Raw genomic sequence first — 21064 nt, 5'->3', positions numbered from 1 at the left:
TACCAGCCCTTCGCTTTGCAAGCTGGAACGTCAGAACTGTGTGTCCTGGCCTGTCAGAAGACCTTACACAAATCAACGATTCTCAGAAGACCGCCATCATTAACAACGAGCTCAGCAGACTCAATGTAGACATTGCAGCACTTCAGGAGACACGCCTCCCCCCGAGTGGATCTCTAGCAGTGCAAGACTACACCTTCTTCTGGCAGGGCAGGGATCCTGAAGAACCAAGACAGCATGGAGTGGGCTTCGCCATCAGAAACTCCTTGCTCAGCATGATAGAGCCTCCCTCAAATGGCTCGGAACGCATACTGTCCATCCGACTGCTCACCACCTCTGGTCCAGTACACCTACTCAGCATTTATGCTCCAACACTTTGCTCCCCACCTGAAGCTAAAGACCAGTTCTACGAGGAACTCCATAATATCATTAGTAGCATCCCCAACACCTAACACCTGTTCCTGCTGGGGGACTTCAATGCCAGGGTTGGGGCCAACCATGACTCATGGCCCTCCTGCCTTGGGCGCTATGGCGTTGGAAGGATAATGAGAATGGGCACAGACTGCTTGAGTTGTGTACCTACCACAACCTCCGCATCACCAACTCGTTCTTTCCCATTAAACCCTGTCACCAGGTTTCATGGAGGCACCCAAGATCGCGTTGTTGGCACCAGCTAGACCTCATAGTCACAAGGCGAGCCTCCTTAAACAGTGTTCAAATCACACGCAGCTTCCACAGCGCGGACTGCGACACCGACCACTCCCTGGTGTGCAGCAAGGTTAGACTCAGACCAAAGAAGTTGCATCATTCCAAGCAGAAGGGCCACCCGCGCATCAACACGAGCAGAATTTCTCATCCACAGCTGTTCCAAAGATTTCTAAACTCACTTGTAACAGCCCTTCAAAACATTCCCACAGGGGATGCTGAGACCAAGCAGGCCCACACCAGAGACGCCATCTATGAGTCAGCTTTCAGCTTTGACCACCTACGGCAAACGTGCGAAGAGGAATGCAGACTGGTTTCAATCTCATACTGAAGAGCTGGAACCTGTCATAGCCGCTAAGCGCATTGCACTGTTGAACTACAAGAAAGCCCCCAGCGAGTTAACATCCGTAGCACTTAAAGCAGCCAGAAGCACTGCACAAAGAACAGCCAGGCGCTGTGCAAATGACTACTGGCAACACCTATGCAGTCATATTCAGCTGGCCTCAGACACCGGAAACATCAGAGGAATGTATGATGGCATTAAGAGAGCTTTTGGGCCAACCATCAAGAAGATCGCCCCCCTCAAATCTAAATCAGGGGACATAATCACTGACCAACGCAAGCAAATGGATCGCTGGGTTGAGCACTACCTAGAACTTTACTCCAGGGAGAATGTTGTCACTGAGACCGCCCTCAATGCAGCCCAGCCTCTACCAGTCATGGATGAGCTGGATGTACAGCCAACAAAATCGGAACTCAGTGATGCCATTGATTCTCTAGCCAGCGGAAAAGCCCCTGGAAAGGACAGCATTACCCCTGAAATAATCAAGAGTGCTATACTCTCAGCACTACATGAACTGCTTTGCCTGTGCTGGGACGAGGGAGCAGTACCTCAGGACATGCGCGATGCCAATATCATCACCCTCTATAAAAACAAAGGTGACCGCGGTGACTGCAACAACTACCGTGGAATCTCCCTGCTCAGCATAGTGGGGAAAGTCTTTGCTCGAGTCGCTATAAACAGGCTCCAGCAGCTGGCCGAGCGCGTCTACCCTGAGGCACAGTGTGGCTTTCGAGCAGAGAGATCGACCATTGACATGCTGTTCTCCCTTTGTCAGATACAGGAGAAATGCCGCGAACAACAGATGCCCCTGCTTTCATTGATCTCACCAAAGCCTTTGACCTCGTCAGCAGACGTGGTCTCTTCAGACTACTAGAAAAGATTGGATGTCCACCAAAGCTACTAAGTATCATCACCTCATTCTATGACAATATGAAAGTCACAATTCAACATAGCGGCACCTCATCAGACCCCTTTCCTATCCTGAGTGGCGTGAAACAGGGCTGTGTTCTCGCACCCATACTTTTTGGGATTTTTTTCTCCCTGCTGCTCTCACATGCGTTCAAGTCCTCAGAAGAAGGAATTTTTCTCCACACAAGATCAGGTGGCAGGTTGTTCAAACTTGCCCGTCTGAGAGTGAAGACCAAAGTATGGAAAGTCCTCATCAGGGAACTCCTCTTTGCTGACTATGCTGCTTTAACATCTCACACTGAAGAGTGTCTGCAGAGTCTCATCGACAGGTTTACGGCTGCCTGCAATGAATTTGGCCTAACCATCAGCCTCAAGAAAACGAACATCATGGGACAGGATGTCAGAAATGCTCCATCCATCAATATCGGCGACCACGCTCTGGAAGTGGTTCAAGAGTTCACCTACCTAGGCTCAACTATCACCAGTAACCTGTCCCTAGATGCAGAAATCAACAAGCGCATGGGAAAGGCTTCCACTGCTATGTCCAGACTGGCCAAGAGAGTGTGGGAAAATGGCGCACTGACACGGAACACAAAAGTCCGAGTGTATCAGGCCTGTGTCCTCAGTACTTTGCTCTATGGCAGCGAGGCCTGGACAATGTATGTCAACCAAGAGCGACATCTCAATTCATTCCATCTTCGCTGCCTCCGGAGAATACTTGGCATCAGGTGGCAGGACCGTATCTCCAACACAGAAGTCCTCGAGACAGCCAACATCCCCAGCTTATACACACTACTGAGTCAGCGGCGCTTGAGATGGCTTGGCCATGTGAGCCGCATGGAAGATGGCAGGATCCCCAAAGACACATTGTACAGCGAGCTCGCCACTGGTATCAGACCCACCGGCCGTCCATGTCTCCGCTTTAAAGAAGTCTGCAAACGCGATATGAAGTCCTGTGACATTGATCACAAGTCGTGGGAGTCAGTTGCCAGCGTTCGCCAGAGCTGGCGGGCAGCCATAAAGGCGGGGCTAAAGTGTGGCGAGTCGAAAAGACTTAGCAGTTGGCAGGAAAAAAGACAGAAGCGCAAGGGGAGAGCCAACTGTGTAACAGCCCTGACAAACAAATTTTTCTGCAGCACCTGTGGACGAGCCGGTCACTCTAGAATTGGCCTTTATAGCCACTCCAGGTGCTGCTCCACAAACCACTGACCACCTCCAGGCACTTACCCATTGTCTCTCGAGATAAGGAGGCCAAAGAAGAAGATTTAAAATCTATGATCTCTGGTTATTCACCCGCTTGTCCGAGGGAAGAGTTTTTAAAATATCTACTCTATCAAAACCTATCATCTTGAAAACCTCTATTAGGCCACCGCTTAGGCTATTTCCACTTTCCAATGCTTCTTCTTTTGGGCCTCCTTATCTCGAGAGACAATGGATACGCGCCTGGAGGTGGTCAGTGGTTTGTGAAGCAGCGCCTGGAGTGGCTATAAAGGCCAATTCTGGAGTGACAGGCTCTTCCACAGGTGCTGCAGAGAAATTTGTTTGTTGGGGCTGTTGCACAGTTGGCTCTCCCCTTGCGCCTCTGTCTTTTTTCCTGCCAACTACTAAGTCTCTTCGACTCGCCACAATTTAGCCCTGTCTTTATGGCTGCCCGCCAGCTCTGGCGAATGCTGGCAACTGACTCCCACGACTTGTGATCAATGTCACATGATTTCATGTCGCGTTTGCAGACGTCTTTATAATGGAGACATGGACGGCCGGTGGGTCTGATACCAGTGGCGAGCTCGCTGTACAATGTGTCTTTGGGGATCCTGCCATCTTCCATGCGGCTCACATGGCCAAGCCATCTCAAGCGCCGCTGACTCAGTAGTGTGTATAAGCTGGGGATGTTGGCCGCTTCAAGGACTTCTGTGTTGGAGATATAGTCCTGCCACCTGATGCCAAGTATTCTCCGAAGGCAGCGAAGATGGAATGAATTGAGACGTCGCTCTTGGCTGGCATACGTTGTCCAGGCCTCGCTGCCGTAGAGCAAGGTACTGAGGACACAGGCCTGATACACTCGGACTTTTGTGTTCCGTGTCAGTGCGCCATTTTCCCACACTCTCTTGGCCAGTCTGAACATAGCAGTGGAAGCCTTACCCATGCGCTTGTTGATTTCTGCATCTAGAGACAGGTTACTGGTGATAGTTGAGCCTAGGTAGATGAACTCTTGAACCACTTCCAGAGCGTGGTCGCCAATATTGATGGATGGAGCATTTCTGACATCCTGCCCCATGATGTTCGTTTTCTTGAGGCTGATGGTTAGGCCAAATTCATTGCAGGCAGACGCAAACCTGTCGATGAGACTCTGCAGGCATTCTTCAGTGTGAGGTGTTAAAGCAGCATCGTCAGCAAAGAGGAGTTCTCTGATGAGGACTTTCCGTACTTTGGACTTCGCTCTTAGACGGGCAAGGTTGAACAACCTGCCCCCTGATCTTGTGTGGAGGAAAATTCCTTCTTCAGAGGATTTGAACGCATGTGAAAGCAGCAGGGAGAAGAAAATCCCAAAAAGTGTGGGTGCGAGAACACAGCCCTGTTTCACACCACTCAGGATAGGAAAGGGCTCTGATGAGGAGCCACCATGTTGAATTGTGCCTTTCATATTGTCATGGAATGAGGTGATGATACTTAGTAGCTTTGGTGGACATCCGATCTTTTCTAGTAGTCTGAAGAGACCACGTCTGCTGATGAGGTCAAAGGCTTTGGTGAGATCAATGAAAGCAATGTAGAGGGGCATCTGTTGTTCACGGCATTTCTCCTGTATCTGACGAAGGGAGAACAGCATGTCAATAGTCGATCTCTCTGCACGAAAGCCACACTGTGCCTCAGGGTAGACGCGCTCGGCCAGCTTCTGGAGCCTGTTCAGAGCGACTCGAGCAAAGACTTTCCCCACTATGCTGAGCAGGGAGATTCCACGGTAGTTGTTGCAGTCACCGCGGTCACCTTTGTTTTTATGGAGGGTGATGATGTTGGCATCGCGCATGTCCTGGGGTACTGCTCCCTCGTCCCAGCACAGGCATAGCAGTTCATGTAGTGCTGAGAGTATAGCAGGCTTGGCACTCTTGATTATTTCAGGGGTAATGCTGTCCTTCCCAGGGGCTTTTCCGCTGGCTAGGGAATCAATGGCATCACTGAGTTCCGATTTGGTTGGCTGTATGTCCAGCTCATCCATGACTGGTAGAGGCTGGGCTGCATTGAGGGCAGTCTCAGTGACAGCATTCTCCCTGGAGTACAGTTCTAGGTAGTGCTCAACCCAGCGGTCCATCTGTTTGCGTTGGTCAGTGATTATGTCCCCCGATTTAGATTTGAGGGGGGTGATCTTCTTGATGGTTGGCCCAAGAGCTCTCTTCATGCCATCATACATTCCTCTGATGTTTCCGGTGTCTGAGGCCAGCTGAATATGACTGCATAGGTGTTGCCAGTAGTCGTTTGCGCAACGCCTAGCTGTTCTTTGTGCAGTACTTCTGGCTGCTTTAAGTGCTGCGGATGTTAAATCGCTGGGGGCTTTCTTGTAGTTCAAAAGTGCAATGCGCTTAGCGGCTATGACAGGTTCAAGCTCTTCATTATGAGATTGAAACCAGTCTGCATTTCTCTTCGCACTTTTGCCGTAGGTGGTCAAAGCTGACTCATAGATGGCGTCTCTGATGTGGGCCCACTTGGTCTCAGCATCCCCTGTGGGAGTGTTTTGAAGGGCTGTTACAAGTGAATTTAGAAATTTTTGTAACAGCTGTGGGTGAGAAATTCTGCTCGTGTTGATGCGCGGGCCCACTGCCCTCCCCCAGCCACACCCGCTCTTTGTTTTCTCAATGAAATTGATCCGGATGAAACTGACGAGCACAGCTGCCGATACTTTAATCTCCGATCCTGCTGTCTTCACAGTCCAGAGTGTCTGCAGCCACGGCATGCGGTAAGTCCATTGAGGTGAAGAAGGAGCTGCGGGACCCGAGAGAAGTCCTGTGAAAAGGTGCCCCGAACACCCAAAACATCCACGAACGGCCCCCCCGGCCGCAACTTCAAAGCGCCCGCGGGAGATGGCTCGGAGAGCATCTGCAGCGCACTGTCGGCAATGCTGCATGCCTTTATTTAAACCACTGCAAAAAAAAACCCCTTAGCAAATGTAATCACCTCTAAGTCTGCCAAATGATGCTTCACCTCCCGAAGGACGTGGATGAGCTTTCCGGACGTCGATGGTGGGCACTGAGGAAATGGCTTATTACCTGCACCAGATTCCACCCCCCCCCACCCCCGTCCCCTTCCCTGCTCCACCCTCTCAGCTCACCCCCTCACAACCCCGTCCCAGCCCGCCCCCCCCTTGCACCATCTTCACCCCGCACCCCCTTCCCCTGCACCCCCCCGCACCCCCTCCCTCTACCCCTCCCCCTTGCATCCCCTCCTCCCACCGGCACCATCCTACACCTGTGTCGGGGCCCCAACAACCCCACTGCCTTGTGGGCGTCTCGGGAGAGACCAAGGCTAAGGGAGTAAACCCTAACAGAAAATCCGGAGCGGAACCCCGTAGGCGGTCATGTGTCACCTTTGGCATGTTTCCGGCAGTTCCTGCAGCCATACTGGTGCCAAACGTCGTGTCCTGCACTCCTTTGGACCCCACCAGAAAGGCCGAGAGGGGGGTTTTGACGACTGGGCAACTCTCAACCTCCATAAATTTGCCCAGGCATGCGCCATGGAGAGGTCACTCCATAGTTGCCTCACAGCGACTGAAACAACACGGAAGGCAGCAGTTACGGGTTATAAGTCCAGATAAATTGGCGTAGAAACTGGGCGCCACGGGTTGCCTTTGTCGGTGGGAGAGGTCATTGCACCTCACTGGATAGCTACCGCCCGCCTCAAACCGGGCAGCCCCCGGTCAATAAGGTTCTGTCCCGCCACAGTCTGCCTGCTTCAATGGATGCTTGGAGCTCAGGGTCATTGCCCGAAAGGTGGACTGATACACCGCACCAAACAACATGAAAAAAGGAAAGAAGGTACCAGTCCTTCGCTTTGCAAGCTGGAACGTCAGAACTATGTGTCCTGGCCTGTCGGAAGACCTTACACAAATCAACGATTCTCGGAAGACCGCCATCATTAACAACGAGCTCAGTAGACTCAATGTGGACATCGCAGCACTTCAGGAGACTCGCCTCCCCGCGAGTGGCTCTCTAGCAGAGCAAGACTACACCTTCTTCTGGCAGGGCAGGGATCCTGAAGAACCAAGACAGCATGGAGTGGGCTTCGCCATCAGAAACTCCTTGCTCAGCATGATAGAGCCTCCCTCAAATGGCTCGGAACGCATACTGTCCATCCGACTGCTCACCACCTCTGGTCCAGTACACCTACTCAGCATCTATGCTCCAACACTCTGTTCCGCACCTGAAGCTAAAGACCAGTTCTATGAACAACTCCATATCATTAGCAGCATCCCCAACACCGAACACCTATTCCTGCTGGGGGACTTTAATGCCAGGGTTGGGGCCGACCATGACTCATGGCCCTCCTGCCTTGGGCGCTATGGCGTTGGAAGGATGAATGAGAACGGGCAGAGACTGCTTGAGTTGTGTACCTATCATAACCTCTGCATCACCAACTCGTTCTTTCACACTAAACCCTGTCACCAGGTTTCATGGAGGCACCCAAGATCACGTCGTTGGCACCAGCTAGACCTCATTGTCACAAGGCGAGCCGCCTTAAACAGTGTTCAAATCACACGCAGCTTCCACAGTGCGGACTGCGACACCGACCACTCCCTGGTGTGCAGCAAGGTTTCCAATGCTACCGATACAATATCAAATCAACCTTCGAGGGAGCCAACATGCTTTCTCAAGATGTCACTGAGTGACGGTTTTCATTAATTTGGAGAGGAAGTCAGTCTTGTCCCCATCTCAAAGTCTGTGCAAGCTTCAAAAACATAATTTCCCCATTAGTCACCAGCAGCGCTGCTGTTTATTTTTACTTCTTGGCACCCACTCAGCAATTCGGAGCTCAGGACTTGCAATGAGGATTACTCGGGTGGAACCAAAATCCGAAGAGCTTGGATTACTGTCTGTGATGCCACTTTTGTTCAGAGTCCAGGAAAAAAAATCTCAGCCTAGAACTAATGCAGATCATCTCCAGCAACCCTGTCTGTCACTCAATCACAAAATAATCAGGAATGAGGAAGGTCATTGAGTCCATCCACCCAGAAAGAATCAATCACCAAACAAAACTGGTGGGGGAAAAGGCAATGTCACACATGTTAAGAATGGAGTTCTGGCACATTTTTTTTTAATTCATTCATGGGATGTGGGCGTCGCTGGCTAGGCCAGCATCTATTGCCCATCTCTAATTGTCCTTGAGAAAGTGGTGGTGAGCTGCCTTCTTGAACCGCTGCAGTCCATGTGGAGCATGTACACCCATAGCGCTGTTAGGGAGTTCCAGGAATTTGACCCAGCGACAGTGGAGGAACGGCCGATATAGTTCCAATTTAGAATGGTGTGTGGCTTGGAGGGGAATTAGATTCTCTCTTGCTGGAAATGGTCATTGCCTGGCACTTGTGTGGCGCGAATGTTACTTGCCATTTTCAGCCCAAGCCTGGATACAGCTGAGATACTGCAAGGATGGCCTGATTGTGTAAGCTTTGGTGCTATTGGTGGTCCTGCAACGTTTGACGCTGACACTGGGTCCAAGATACACAATATTTTCCTGTCTAAAGGGAATACTATATTTTACTATCTAAATGCGACAGTGTGAGGCATGGAACATATCAGCTGCAATCAATCTAGTCCAAGAAAAATATTCCCAAAACTTTAATTAGTGTAAAAGGACTGGGAAGTTTGCCAATTGTGAATATCAGTGTCAGCCATGACTCAGTGTTAGGACTACTGCTTCAGAGTCAGAAGGATGTGGGTTGAAGACCTGCTCCAGGTTTAGCACATAATCCAGGCTGGCATTTCAGCGTAGTGCCCAGCAAGCACTGCGCTGCCGGAGGGTCAGCGCCCAGGGAGCGCTGCACTCTCTTTGGGATGAGATATAAACTGAGGCCCTGCCTGCCTGCCTGTCTGTTCATGTTATGCACAAGATCTTATGGCAGCTACTCAAAAAAAAAACAGAAGTTTTCCCAGGGTTCTGGCCAACATTCATCCAACACTGTCAAAACAGATTAACTGATCAGTTATCTCACTGCTATTCGCAAGATCTTGCTGTGCACAAACTGGTTGCCAAATTCAGCTACAGAACAACAGTGATTTACACTGACTGTGAAGTAATTTGGGACGTCTGGGGGACAGGAGAGGAGCTGTATAAACTTAGTAAATTAACTGTACTGGTAACTGATAAATGAAGCCCTTGTTAATCTTGGTAGCGAAAGATTTTGTATTTTACAGAAGTCTCATTGGAAAAAAATGATGGAAATATTCCAACAAAATACCAAAGCTTATGGCTAAATGCAATCCTTCGCAGCAAGGATTTTAAACAGTTACTAAATAAAGGATTGTGCAACGTGCTTTAAAGTAGGTCGGGCCAGACTCCATACACATTATCTGTGCAGTCGGGAATCCATTAAAAAACTTCTGTCCTAATTACAGTAAATGGTTTAGAATTAAATCAATAAATTAAACTGAACATATTTATAAAGGTTAACCAGTTTTAAACTAGTAATCAGTCATTTGTGGCCATATCTAAATTAGACTGTTACTTCAACAAAATTAGTCCTGTAGCATACAATGCAGAGAGACTCAGACACAGCGACACAAACTCATACAATAACGTAAACTGAGACAGAGAGAGAAAGACAGACAGACACACAGACAGAAGTGCACGCGCACACATGGACACACACTCCCACACATGGAGAGAGATACAAGACACATGATGAGGGACACACATATCCTATCTTTTCCTATGCTACATCTGTAAACTTCTAGGAAAAACAGTGACTGCTTCATAGACACCATTGCATCACTTTTCCACTGCCTGAAGTGCAGGTCTCTGGGCTCTTTCCCCAGTTTGTGCAATTCGGTAACAGGAACTAAACAGAATTAATGCTCTCTATGAGCACCAGCAATAGGACTGTTGCTGGCAGCAGGAAGAAGGTGGGTGACCTGTCTAAACCAAAGCGATCACATTACTGTCAAACTGGTAGTGACTTTGTCAGATTGGAGGACTCTGATTAAGTTGAAATTGCGTTGATTGCAGACCCAAATGAATCTGCAAATCCTCTCTACCCTCCTTTGGGCTTACCTGTATATTATAATCTGCTCCTGCTTGGATCAGCCACAACAAGCCTTGAGGATGCCCACCAAAAGCTGCAATGTGGGCTGGAGTCTGAGCAAATCGTGTTGTTGCGATGTTGACTCCAACTCCTGCCTGCACCAACTGCATTACACACTCCAGCTACAAAACAGAAGAGAACAATGTGAATGACCATTTTACCATGTTCAACTATTACCCATTCAATCCAATGTCACCAATCCCAGAAAATCTAACAATGACACTAAGAGTGAGATTCACAGCCTTGTAGGTTCTCAATTAACAGAGTATTACTTCAAATACCAATATTCCATTTTCAACCTGTCAAAGCAACACCACACTGCAGGATCCAGGCACTGAGAGCACACACCTTGCCAGACGTGAACGCTGCGTTAAGTAGACTAGGTCCCAGAAAAGTAAAGCCAAATGTCAAGACTCCCATTTTACTTCATTAAAAATAGGTTCTTTTTAAAAGTAAAACAGCTTCACTTGACCACGTCAGCATATGACAAAAGGAGAAAATTACAATTTAGAAGCTTCAAAGACATCAACTTTTGGCAGCTCCAAGAGCCAGATACTTCAATCTGAGACAAGGAAAATACTTTGCAATTTGCATATAATGACTAGCACATCTGAATATGGACACATGGTTCATAGTGCCCTTATTAGTCAAATCACCTAGAGACAACTGAAAGGCTTTACCTAGTTATGAACATAGCGCTGGTAAGCAACGACCAATGGTTATTCTGATAATGAACTATGCGTCCTTGAAATAAAGTGTCCCATTCTCATTTGGCGCAGTAGGAAACAAGTTAGGATGGAAATTTACAGGGATATGCACCGTTGAAGTTCTAAGCACAGACTGCTTCATTACTGCAGCTGCCAATTTGTTAAACAGGCAAAGAGAGAATCTAAGTTGGTGTTTTGTGGAAAGTTATTTGAAGAGACAGACAATTGTGGAGATGAACTGGAGCAGGAGAAGCTCCTGAACTTCACAATGTATTAAAGCAAAATGAAATGTCTACAAGACTCACGATTTGATTAATCTCAATCCCAAGACTAAGATACTCGTTAAACAGTGCATTCTGTGTAAAAAGTGAATGTATTTTTTTTTAATTAGGGGAAAGGGAAGATAGATTACAATACATTCCTACCCACCTCACCCTGTCCCCCCAGCGCCTACCCACTTCACCCTGAGCCCCAATCCTACACGACACTCAGTTGCTCCGCTCCTTACCCACTTCATTCCAACCCACTGGTCAATACTAGCCACCTCACCCCATCCTACAGCTGACGCACAGTATACCTAGGCAGAATTGGTAGGTTTGCCATCAAGTCTGCTGCTATAGATGTAGAGCAGTCCCGCTGCTACAGATGTCTAATGGTAATTTTAAAAAACTACTACTCTGCAGGACTGGGAAATAAATTTTTTAAATTAAAGTTTAACAAAACATTGAATGCTCTTAAAGCAATAATTTAGTTTGCCACTCTGCTAAGCAATCACGTAATGTACCGAGGGTGACAACTGATTTGCCTGGTTTCCCACCTGTCAATCCCCTTCCCCACCCTTCCAATTTCCTCCTCCTCCCAGCCAATCCCCTCCTCCACCCCACCATCCACATGAAGCACTTTGGGACATGTTTCACCACATGAAAGGCAGCATACAGAGGCAAACTGCTGCTGCTAAGTACCATATTGCATTAGTTAAAATACTGTATTGCACAGACAACAGTCACTCAGACCATCATGCTTGCGCCAGCTCTTTGCTAGAGCACTTCCACTGTCGGACAATGGAGAGGTTTTTGTGTTTGCCACATCATTATCAGGAATCAATAAGTCAGTCTTCACCAGTGATTTGATAAAATGGAGAAAGTAATTGCAGTTTCAACTGTAACCTCAACATCACTGCACTTTTCCAGTCCCTTCAAGTCTGGTATGGCAAATGTATTGTTGCATTTAACCATGTTGTAAAGAAACTGGAGCACTGAAATTTGCAGCAGGTATGTAGCTCACTGCAGGGCTGCCATGCTCTTCTCTTCTAAATCTCTAGCCTAAAAGACTTCACAGCTCTGCCAGGATCCCCAGTCCCTGGATCTGCAAGATAACAAACTCAAAGCAGCTCCTACCTTACTTACCACCACTGGGAGTGGCTGAGGCAAATAGCATAGATACATTTAAGGGGAAGCTGGATAAATACATGTGGGAGAAAGGAATAGAAAGATATGCTGATAGGGTGAGCTGAAGTAGGGAGGGAGGAGGCTTGTGTGGAGCATAACACAGGCATGGACCAGTTGGGCAAAATTAAGGTACAGCACAGAAACAGGCAGTGTAATCTTAAGTGTATCCACACAGAATTTATACGTCCCAGGAATCAATCAAGTGGGACAAGATTAAAAGGGCAGAAGTTATTTATCGAGCCAGATGGAATCCACACCTCCTCTAGCAAAAGTTCTTGTACATCGCAAGTTCATCTCCCCTGGTTACTGAAGCCTTAAGACAGAAGGGGTAGGCTTCTGGGAGCTCAACCTGAATATCCTTCAACACAATCAAAATTCTCAGCCAGGCACCTCAGACCCCCAGTGACGTGAAACCTCCGCAGCAAGAGTATGTTGCATACGCAAGTAATTTTTCACAGAGGTTCCCCCAACCATGCAACATTCGGCTCACCAGAACATGGCAAACAGTGATGCTCTATGTACCAGCATCCTGGGTGTCCGTAATAGGGTCCAGCGGAGTGTGACACGAGCTTCACTCAAACAAATGTTTACCCAAACATTATCCATGCCAGACAGCCAAATACATATATTGATAGTCTGACCCCGGAACTATCTGTATCCCAATAAGCAAGTTAATCCTGGAGCAGACAAAAGAACTATTCGATTACTATATCACCTGTTTGTTGGTCTTGTCTAGGGCGGAATGTTAGTCAGAACAACTGCGAGCAGTCGCTGCTTTTAAAACTGCACAAGATCTTTTGCATCCAGTTGAATGGGGAGATGAGCCCCAGTTTAACATCTCTTCCGAGAGATGGAATCACTTGTACTACAGGAGCAGTATAACCTGGAACCATGTGTACTCCAGGAGCAGTCTAACCTTAGGAAGTACTTGCATTCCAATAGCAGTCTAATCCAGTAGCCAACGATTGCTCAAAACTCCATGCGGACGACTGACTGCTCTGCTCAGTCAGGAGACTTCAGATTATTTCACTTTGCAGCATTTAAATTTTTCTTCTCCCAACTTATCCAGCAAAGGAGGCAAAGAAATGGACACCAAAGAGATGGCTTTTACGGAGCACATTCCAGATTTCTTTATGGCAATAGTTTTGCCATGTAAAGACAAAAAAAAAAAATTCCTACAGTTTAGAAACTTATGCATCAGTTCACTTTTTTGGACCATGCACAAACTCTCAATATTTTTTGTTCTCCGGATCAACATTCACTATTATAAAGGCAAAATCTCATTTAAGCTTTAATTCACATGCTGTTGCCCTTTAATCCTTTTGAGAGCGCAGACTGGGAGAAACTGTTTCCACTGGCAGGAAGGTCAATAACCAGAGATCATAGATTTAAAATAATTTGCAAAAAAGCCACAGGGAGGAAGAAGAGATGTTTTGAGACAGCAAGTTGTTGTGATCTGGAACGCGCTGCCTGAAAGGGAGGTGCCAACAGATTCAATAGTAACTTTCAAAAGGGAATTGGATAACTACTTGAAAAGGAAAAATTTCCAAGGCTACAGGGGAAAAGAGCAGAGGAGTGGGCCAAATTGGATAGCTCTTTCAAAGAGGTGAGACAGTCACGATAGGCTGATTGGCCTCCTGTGCTGTATAATTCTATAACTGGTTACTTAGACAGAGAGGGACTGCAGCATTCATTTCCTTAATATGTAAATCTGCAAAGCACTCTACCATGGTCTAGAAAACTTCCCCATGATGAGACATTGTGAATGAGGAATGGTGGCTGTGATCCACTTCCTTCTTTCACAGAATCAGCCGATCAGAATTTCATTGCCCCCAGCTGCCTCTAACCAGAGGGTCACATGGTGACAAAACAAATTACCAAAAGACACAAGTAGACAAACATGTTCAACTGTCCTGGATTGTGCAACAGTTCAGGAAGGCACATTACCCCTTTAATAAGAAAGAGCAAAGAGTTATGCCATGTTCTGCCATAAACCATCTGCTTTTTACTGGATAGTGTTGTGGTTTGTCATTTGTTAAATAAACATTTGTTTATTCAGAGTCAGCTGTTCGCAATCGAATAATCACATCTTGTACACATGGTGGATACTTCAGGATTAGCTCAATATTTTATGATTTATTCCCCACAGATGCACCTCTTTTACACATCAGAGACTCAATTGTATGTTCTTCCAATACAATTTCTCTACCAACTTTCTCATTTGTTTTTGCTACATGTTGCAGTTAAATTTAACACAGGTGGCACATGCCTGGCACACACACACGATCATTTAGCAGGATCAACAGACGTGGACTAAGGCACAAAATATCACTGGTTAGTTGCTGCTGCTATACATACAGCAACATGCAATGATCCACATAGGTATGATATGGGAATTGCAGACATCCTATCTTTCATAAACTACCAGGTAAATTTTTAACTGCAAAAAAAACATGTGAAATATTTCAGCTGGCATCGAAGTCAGCATTCACACAGAGTCCAGGATTACAGAAATAAAAACAGGAAGTGCTGGAAATACTCAGCAGGTCCGGCAGCAACTGTGGAGAGAGAAGCAGACTGACCTTTTCAGGTCTGTGACCTATCATCAGAACTGGCAAAGGTTAGAAAAGAATTAGGTTTTAAGCAAGTGAGGGGGGGGGGGGGGGGGCGGTCCAGAATAAGAACATTCATTTGCCTGGAATTTCCTCAATATTCTAGTGGATCAGTTATCTGCAATCTGACCAATTATTGAAAATGCAGGAATGTGGCCCCAGGAGTAACTCGCCAGCTGATTTCCTCTGCCCTTCCCTCCAGCCCCTCCTCCACCACCGCCCCTTTGCTTTCTGCATTTTTTTCTTTCTTTCCAAGGGAACTGGAAGAACATGCACCAAAAATGTAAACCCCCTTGCCATCTAAGGCTCAGTGTGCAAGAACATGAATACAGTCCATGTGCAACTGAAAAGACTTCAGCTAGTTGTACAATTGCAGCAAAATTGCATTGTAAGGGCTGTAAATGTCGAGTTCTACCCCTGGCCTTGAGTAAAATGGACAATAGGCATGGAAATCTCAATCTCAGGCTATCTGAAGGGGCACAACAAGACTGTCAGGAAACCTAACTAAACTCATTGTTGTTCCCAAAGGTTCTGATTGTCCAAGAGTTAAACACTCTGGTCAAACTAACTAAGTTTTTAAACAAGTGTTTGTTGGTGAGGGGGATGTTTTATGCTTTTTATTGAAGGTTTATTCTTGGGTTCAGTGTCACAAATCGCTCTCTTAAGTAAACCCCAGAGACCTAGTTCAGACTTTTAGCTAGCCACGGATTGGCCGTTATATCCAGTGCACTTCCTTCCTGAGCTTCAGATGGCAGTAGAACAAACACTAGACCTACAGCTTGGCTATGAACTGTCAAACACATTTATTAACTATAACAAAAAACAAGAAATGCTGGAAATACTCAGCAGGTCTGGCAGCATCTGTGGAGAGAGAAGCAGAGTTAACGTTTCAGGTCAGTGACCCTTCTTCAGAACTGGCAAAGATTAGAAATGTAAAAGGTTTTAAGCAAGTAAAGCAGGGTAGGGCAAGACATAAAAGAGGTGTTGATAGGGCAAGGTCACAGAGAATAGCTGACTAGGTGGTCATGGAACAAAGGCAAACAATATGTTAATGATGTGGTGAAAGACAAAGCATTAGTACAGAGGGTGTCAATTGACTGTACTGACATGTGACCTGGTCCTATCAACACCTTCTCTTCTGTTACCTCTTGCCCCACCTTTACTTGCTTAAAACCTTCTACATTTCTAATATTTATCAGTTCTGATGAAGGGTCACTGACCTAAAACATTAACTCTGCTTCTCTCTCCACAGATGCTGCCAGGCCTGCTGAGTATTTCCAGCATTTCTTGATTTTATTTCAGATTTCCAGCATCTGCAGTATTTTGTTTTTACATTTACTAACTAAATGAATAAGTGACAACAGCAATGACTCATTGTGGATTTTGAGTAGATTCTGGCTTAACTACCCAGCCATGTAAAATTGAAAACAACTATACTAAGCTGCAACGTGCATCAGAACAAACACAAAGTTTGCTGGTAGTTTCTTTGGTCACTCTCTGATGGGACTATCTAATTTGTGTAAGGAAGGCTGAAAAATACTTTTAGAAACTTTACTGATCCCAAGGAAATTTAAATGCGTCTCAAATTCAAAAAGAGCTACCAATCAAACATGCTACATGAGCAGATCAGAGGCTGGCTTTCCTGCAACTAGTGGCTCACTGCCTGACCCCTCGAATCCCATTGGCAAAGCTCAAGTCAGCAGTGTGATAGAACACTGACCACTCGCCTGGATGGTACAGCCACAACACTGAAAACGCTCAGCAAGCAGCTTGTTTTATTCGTGCTCCTATTACGGGACTCACCATTGGTGGACTAGGGCTACAGTGTGCATAACCTATAAGATGCCCTGCAGTAATTCAGCAAGGACAATGCAACCTCTATTACCAATAAGCACAAGTGCAACAACCTCCTGTAATACTATCGCTTGCAAATTCCCCTCCCAAGTCATATATCATCTTGACATGGGACATATGGGCCAAATGGCCTGTTGCTGCATTATAAATTCCATGTAATATTCCTTCATCGTCGCTGGACATCTAATCAAGGAAAAGTTCACTAGCGCCCATCAAGTTATCAAATGCAGCCTTGCCAGCACCCATGTCCAACAACAAACAAATAAAATGCACAATATGTTTGTATTTGAATTAAGAGGCTTGACCACTCCCTTACGCATCTGACCAGACATGTCAAAACTCAGGGGCTGTTGTATTGTAACAAACTGGGCCATTTTCTGAGAGTGAAGCTGATTTTTAACCCCATGGCTACCAGCAGAGAAGCCAAATTCACAATGCATTATAACAAAGCAACTTCATTTTTGTCACAAAGAGTAACTGCCAACTATATCACTAAATGGATGGTTTTAATTATGCAATACAGCTCTCCATTGTATGGGTCTGAAAAGGGCCTCATGGATCTCACCAAGGTTGTGAAGAAATAAATGACAGAAGCTAATTCAGATACATGTTTAAATAACTCTGTAACAATCTGAACTATCTGTGCTTACCATGAATAATGTTCAGTGCACTTTCAGAAGTGATCTGTCTAATGTTCTTTAAAGCTTAAGTTGGACAGTTACAGTAGATGCTTTGTAACAACCTGGCATTTATATTTATACATACACGCCCTCATTACTTAAAAATAATTCTGCTGACTGTTCTTGGCGCCAGCAATAAATTTCCATCTTCAATTAAAATCTGCTACAGCAACCTGAAACAAAATCTGACTCCAACTGTAACAGCACACAGTTTACAATCTATCCTCCTTGTTCAAAACACTGCAAACTGCTTAGTAGATCAACCTGCCACAATATAATTTCACTTAACTAGCTGCAGACAGGTTAACTGAAACAACAAAGATGCATTTATATGGCTTCCCACAGTACTTCACATTCAATTTGTTACTTGCCCAGGTGCAATGATGGCCAATTTGTGCACAGCAAGATCCAACAAGTGGCAAATGAGATGAATGCGCACTGATCTGTTTTTGGTGGTGCTGGTTAAAGGAGGAACCTCGCCCAGAACACCAGGTGAATGCCAAATAGCACCATGGAATCGTAATCATTGAGGGGAAGCATAAGAGGCAGTTTAACATCTCACAGCTCACTGGAAACCACCACGCATTGTGGCAGCAGTGCAGAAATTAACCAGATCTCGGGATATGCAGTCAAAGGGAGGGAGCACAAATCCCAGGAGGAGATATTGAGTCTGTATAGGCACTGGTACCTCCACATCCGGCACACTGTACAATTCTGCTCCCCCTGAGAGAGATATCCAGGTATTGGAGGCAGTGCAGAGAAAAGGTAACCAAACAGAGTTTAAGTCATCTGGCTGTGAGGAGTGTGTGAAGAACCTGTGATTGGGAGAAGAAAATGATTAGGGCAGGGATCATTAATAAATTCAAGGCTCTTAAGGAACATATAAACTGAACCCAGATCATGCCTCAGTCTCGACCCAGGGACACCAGCAGGTGAGAAGAGAGAAGATGCAGAGAAAGTTGAAATTAAACCACTTTATAGAACACAGTGGAAGTGTGAGATGGGACTGTTCAGGGAGGGTGTGAGCAGAGGCAGATATTGTAGGAGAATTTGAAGGAGTAGCTGATTGAGGTGCATTAATTTTAGGGTGCAGCTATATCACCCTTTCTGGTCCTGTACTTTGCAGCTTTCCTGAAGAATTATCACAAGACAGAAGAATATCAGAAGACTAAAGGCAGCAAACGTTTCTGGTAGGAAGCCTGACTGAAGAATTCAGAGACAATGATCTCTCCAAACCAGCAATCACTCCTCAGCATAAATGAACCAAGCTACCATTATCAGCATTGTCTCAAATCCACTGGGTCTTTCATACGACAATTGTTTAAATGACAAAAAACAAGTTTATATTAGAAAACCCAAACAAACCAAATAAAGTACAAGGGTCTTGCACACCAGTTTCCAGTCTTTTAACCGTCATCTGCTGACTTACACAACATAATCATATTGCCAATAGAGGATGCTTCATCTAGGTGTGAATGAACTTTGACACATTTAACTTTAGCAGTTCCCAGAAACTAACAGTCTCCTACATGGAAACAGTGAAACTAGCAATCTCCTACACGCAGTCAGTGTGTGTAGGCACTCAAATTCCCAATTTCCATTCTGTTCACCGTCCCCCTGCAAAACCTAAGAAAATAGGATGAGGAGGCTATTCAGCCTCTCGAGCCTGTTCCACTATATAATCAAATCATGGCTGATCGGAATCTCAGCTCCATTTACCCGCCTTGGCTGCATATCCCTCAATACCCTTACCCAACAAAAAAGTCTTCTGATCTCAGCCCTGAAAATTAAAATGTTATTAAGAGAGGAATCAGGGAGGCCTGGGTATATTCTTTTCAATCAATTTCAGGCTGCAAGTTGAAGAGTGATTTACAGCAAATGTCAGAACCCTACTGCTTGGGCAAATGTTTAGAAATAATCACCCTGTGTTGACCAGGCAATGGTAGAAAAGCTTTTGCTGTTTAACAGCAGTAATCTGCAGGTTCTGGAAAGAAACAAGAGAATGCCAACAGGTGCCCTAGCACTGGGCAACACCATTAATAATGGAACAGTTCCTTTGTTAAAGCATGCTCCTAGGCTACCTAGCAGGTCCTCATCTGATGCTAATTTGCCAGCGTCAAAAAAAAAAGCTTTTTCTAGAAGGCATACATCACTGTATAAGAGCATAGAATTTAAATGCCTAAATAAAATCAGATTGTTCCAGCACAGAAGAGGCCACTTGGCTTATCAAGCCTGTGACAGTGTTTTCCCTATGTCATTTATTTTAGTCCAAATACCCAGCTCATTCCCTGCATGCTTCAAGATATCCCCAAGTAACTCAAGTTCTCCTTTAAAATAAATCCAGCTTTGTGACTGAGAGAATTTCACATTCTACACACAAATACACTACTCTAACCTCCCCTTGAAGATTCCATGATTAATTAAAGTTTGTGCTCTGTTGCTACTGTCTCACTGAGAATTAATTATTTGTCTTTCTGTATCCTTGAGGGCCTCCATCAGGTCAATCCTCAACCATCTCAGTTAGAGTGAAGAATGTTCTCAATTAGAGTTGATCTTCCTAACTACAATGCCTCTCATTCCTGTGGAAGATCCCAGTGAATCTACAATGTACCTTTCCCATCGGTTTCACATCCTTCCTATAATGTGACCAGTAATGTACCATATGTTTGTTTTAAACACCACAGTGTTAACTTAGCAATTTCTTCTGCTCAGCGTAAAACACAAGGTTTCTTGTTTTGAACATACTGGGTGAAAACATTTTTCCTTCCTTTCCTTTCAGTTTCTAGCTTTAAATGGATGTTACCTCTGTACAAACGGTTGTCTTGGAGCTGGCCAGCAGCAGAGAATGAATGCTCCAGTGCTCCTGATGGCCCGCCTCGCAGCGTATCAATCAAATTTCAAAGCTGTAATCAACCAATCAACCTGTACTTTCAAGCACTGCGATCCAGTACCTAATAATCTTCACAACAATTTGTACAAAGAAAAGGTTAGAGCGTACCTAAAACAATATACAGGAACAAAGTGAATTAGGAAGGGCAGCACTTTATACAGCTCGTCAGTGTGGAGTCATTCCTCCCAACCTCATTGAAAGTAATGTGTAGATTAAGCAGTAGTGTGCTTAAATGTGTGTGATTCTAACATCTCATATCCTGCACATTCTTCTCTGTGAACTCACGAACAACCATTTCATAAGTGCAACGTTGCAATATGGTCTGGGGAAATGGAAAGGTAACAGCACAAACCTTATTCTTTTCTTAAAAAAAGGATTTATATGAGACAAAGTGCAGATATGGGGACTAACATGGCTGCTCACCTGCTCTGTTGGATGGCCCCTTCGGTGAATTGACAACACATCTAGACTCTGGTTCAATGCAAAATGTGCTCTTTTAAGAGGGCAAAAAGCAAAATGAACACTTCCACTGGGGGAAGTCCTCCATCAGACCACAAGAGTCAATATCAGCGTGAGTAACTCAGCGTTTCCTCCATGGGGTGAGTGGCCAGCAGTCCAGGAACCATATGGAAACTGCG

General features: G+C 45.7%; 1 protein-coding gene across 5 annotated transcripts in view; it reads right to left on the bottom strand.

The window, feature by feature from the left end:
• The window catches only part of ankrd10a (ankyrin repeat domain 10a), a 67082-nt gene that overhangs the window by 39539 nt on the left and 6479 nt on the right, over positions 1 to 21064 (bottom strand). For 2 of the 5 annotated variants that reach the window (XM_068034172.1, XM_068034168.1), the window contains exon 2: positions 10205 to 10357. In XM_068034172.1, the coding sequence (XP_067890273.1) occupies positions 10205 to 10357 (153 nt within the window). Of the gene's footprint in view, positions 1 to 10204; positions 10358 to 18224; positions 18352 to 20339; positions 20496 to 21064 lie in introns of those variants that run through there. The other 3 variants (XM_068034169.1, XM_068034170.1, XM_068034171.1) reach the window with 3 other exon arrangements.

Source organism: Heterodontus francisci, chromosome 6 (genome assembly GCF_036365525.1).
Source record: "Heterodontus francisci isolate sHetFra1 chromosome 6, sHetFra1.hap1, whole genome shotgun sequence".
NCBI classification, from domain to species: Eukaryota; Metazoa; Chordata; class Chondrichthyes; order Heterodontiformes; family Heterodontidae; genus Heterodontus; species Heterodontus francisci.
This window is presented reverse-complemented; position numbering and strand designations above follow the sequence as displayed.